At 39.5% G+C, this 2,362-nt stretch overlaps 1 protein-coding gene across 1 annotated transcript; it reads right to left on the bottom strand.

Moving 5' to 3' along the window:
• Positions 1–1,110: 1,110 nt before the first annotated feature.
• Positions 1,111–2,058, bottom strand: LOC100950854 (olfactory receptor 56A3-like). Its single transcript, XM_003781018.1, has one exon. The coding sequence runs from the start codon at positions 2,056–2,058 to the stop codon at positions 1,111–1,113; it is 948 nt and encodes a 315-aa protein (XP_003781066.1).
• Positions 2,059–2,362: the final 304 nt, after the last annotated feature.

The raw sequence follows: 2,362 nt of genomic DNA, 5'->3' as shown, positions 1-2,362 counted from the left end.
TTATTCTCAAGCAGAAGCTTGACATTTTTCTGTCTGTGACTGTGCAAGGCCTTCTACTCAACCTTCTACCTCTCTATTCAGTGATTTCTTAGGCTGCCAAATATCATACTGCCCATACATGGACCTTGTTCAATCTTCATTGTTCTCCACTTGAAAGTAATATACTCCTGGTACTCATATTTGTATTCTTTCCAAACAAAATTTGAGCTCTTCAAAACAACAACAGTGTTCTACTCATTTTTTTTAACTATCTTTTAATAAAATAATTCATAGGACACAGGATATGCTTAGGAAGTAATCTAATAAATGACAAAATAATGTTCATCTAAGCTATTTCATATTTCAGTATTATTACTGAATAATACATGACAGTCCTCAGAATCCATTGATTTAATAGTGAAGCTATGTTTGCATATCATATGTGTTATCGTATGGATCTAAAAGATAAGTGATCTAAGCAAAGATGTAATGAGTAGGAGGATTTAGGGGTCTTGTATAGGTAAGAACACATGTTAGTAATTGTCACACACATGAGCAATAAGGGAACAATGTTCCCTCTTGTAGAGCATATTACAAAAGTTTACCTTGTCTTACAGAGCAAAAGAGAAGAGGAAGAAATAGAGACAAACAGATAAAGGTAATGATGTGGAAAGAGAATGAGAAAGACCTAACTGAAAGCCAGCAGCAACCTCCCATCACTCAGGGCTGAAATTTCAACTGCTATATTTTTCTCCAATATGTTCCCTTCTGTGAGAATGAGAATAAGGACACATTACACAATATAATACATAAAATACTTGAAGTGTATTTTTAAGACTATAGCATTCATATCATGTAAACGGTTGTGTACTCAGGAACATAACTTTCTCACTTTAGAACCTGCTTCAAGGAATGCCACTGTTTAGACAACACAAGATTATAAACATTGAAATGAAGAAAGGGCCAAAGATATTTATAATGAAAGACTGAAAGAAAAGGAAACAAAATGAAACTGAACTTTTAGAAAATAATATCAATTAGTTTGAGATTATAGATAAAAGTTTCAACCTACTCACTCATTAATAATTTAAAAAATCTTATTTTAGAAATTCAGAGATTCAGTTGCCCTTATCACCAGCCTTTCTTCAGTAACCTCTGGATTCCTTGCTTGATCTCCTGGGTTCTCACCCCATAAACGATAGGGTTGAGGGCTGCAGGGATGACATGGTGGAGGACATTAAGAAAGACTGGCACATCAGGGGAGACCTGCTTCTTAACCACATGGGTGAGGACCAAGACCAGAAGGATGGTGCTTAAGAAGAGGATGAGGATGAAGTGGGAGCCACATGTGCTTAGGGCCTTGGCCACAGCACCCACTGCCTTGAGTCTCAGCACAGCTCTCAGTATAAGGATGTAGGAGAGGAAGATGAGGACAAGGTCAGATCCTAGCAAAGTCCAGCCTGCAGCAAATTGGTAAATGCGATTGATAGTGACATCATCACAGGAAAGCCTGGAGACAGACATATTGGCACAGATGCAGTTCTCAATGACATTTTTCCCACAGTAATAAAGCCGTGCTGAGAGAATGGGAATGGGCGCAGTTATAAGGACGTTTCTGGCCAAAATGAAGATGGCGGCTTTGACTACAAATTGGTCAGTGATGATGGATGGGTATCTCAGTGGGTGGCAGATGGCTACGTAACGATCATAGGCCATCACCATGAATGTGCAGGATTCCATGCCTTGGAAGCAATTCATGATGTACATCTGGAGGAAACAGGCAGAGAAACCAATAGACCTGAGGTCAAACCAGAAGATGGCCAGGACCTTGGGGATGACGGTGAGGCAGAGCACGATGTCCAGCAGGGAGAGGAGGCTGAGCAGGTAGTACATGGGCTGGTGCAGAGCGGCCTCCATCCGGACGGTGATCAGGAGGGTGGCGTTGGCCCCCATGGCCAGGAGGAAGAGGAGGCTGAGGGGCAGGGACAGCCAGCGCTGCCAAATGGGGGATCTGACAAAACAGTTCAGGATGAAGTTTGAAACATCATTGGAAATGGTTCCATTTTGGTGTGCTCTCATTTTTTTTTGTTTTTGTTTTTTGTTCATATATTTCTAAAACTTTCCTTTAGTGTCCTGTAAAGTTAGGATTAAAAGTTAGCTGCTAAATATTGAGACACAAGGATAAAAATACTCATTTTTCTAGGTACAAGTTCTGGATTATAGCAGGTTATCTATAGCCAAGTGAATTCATCTGTTTATCCTCAGAGCTGTTTACTGAGGTATACCTGTCACTTTAAACAGAAGAGTGAACTCAGGTAGTTTAATTCATCTATATGTATTTGATTTGTTTAATGTTTATTTTCTAAAGAATTGTCATAACTTT

The sequence above is a fragment of the Otolemur garnettii genome, unplaced genomic scaffold (genome assembly GCF_000181295.1).
Source record: "Otolemur garnettii isolate 467f Iridium unplaced genomic scaffold, OtoGar3 scaffold00001, whole genome shotgun sequence".
Classification (NCBI taxonomy): Eukaryota; Metazoa; Chordata; class Mammalia; order Primates; family Galagidae; genus Otolemur; species Otolemur garnettii.
This window is presented reverse-complemented; position numbering and strand designations above follow the sequence as displayed.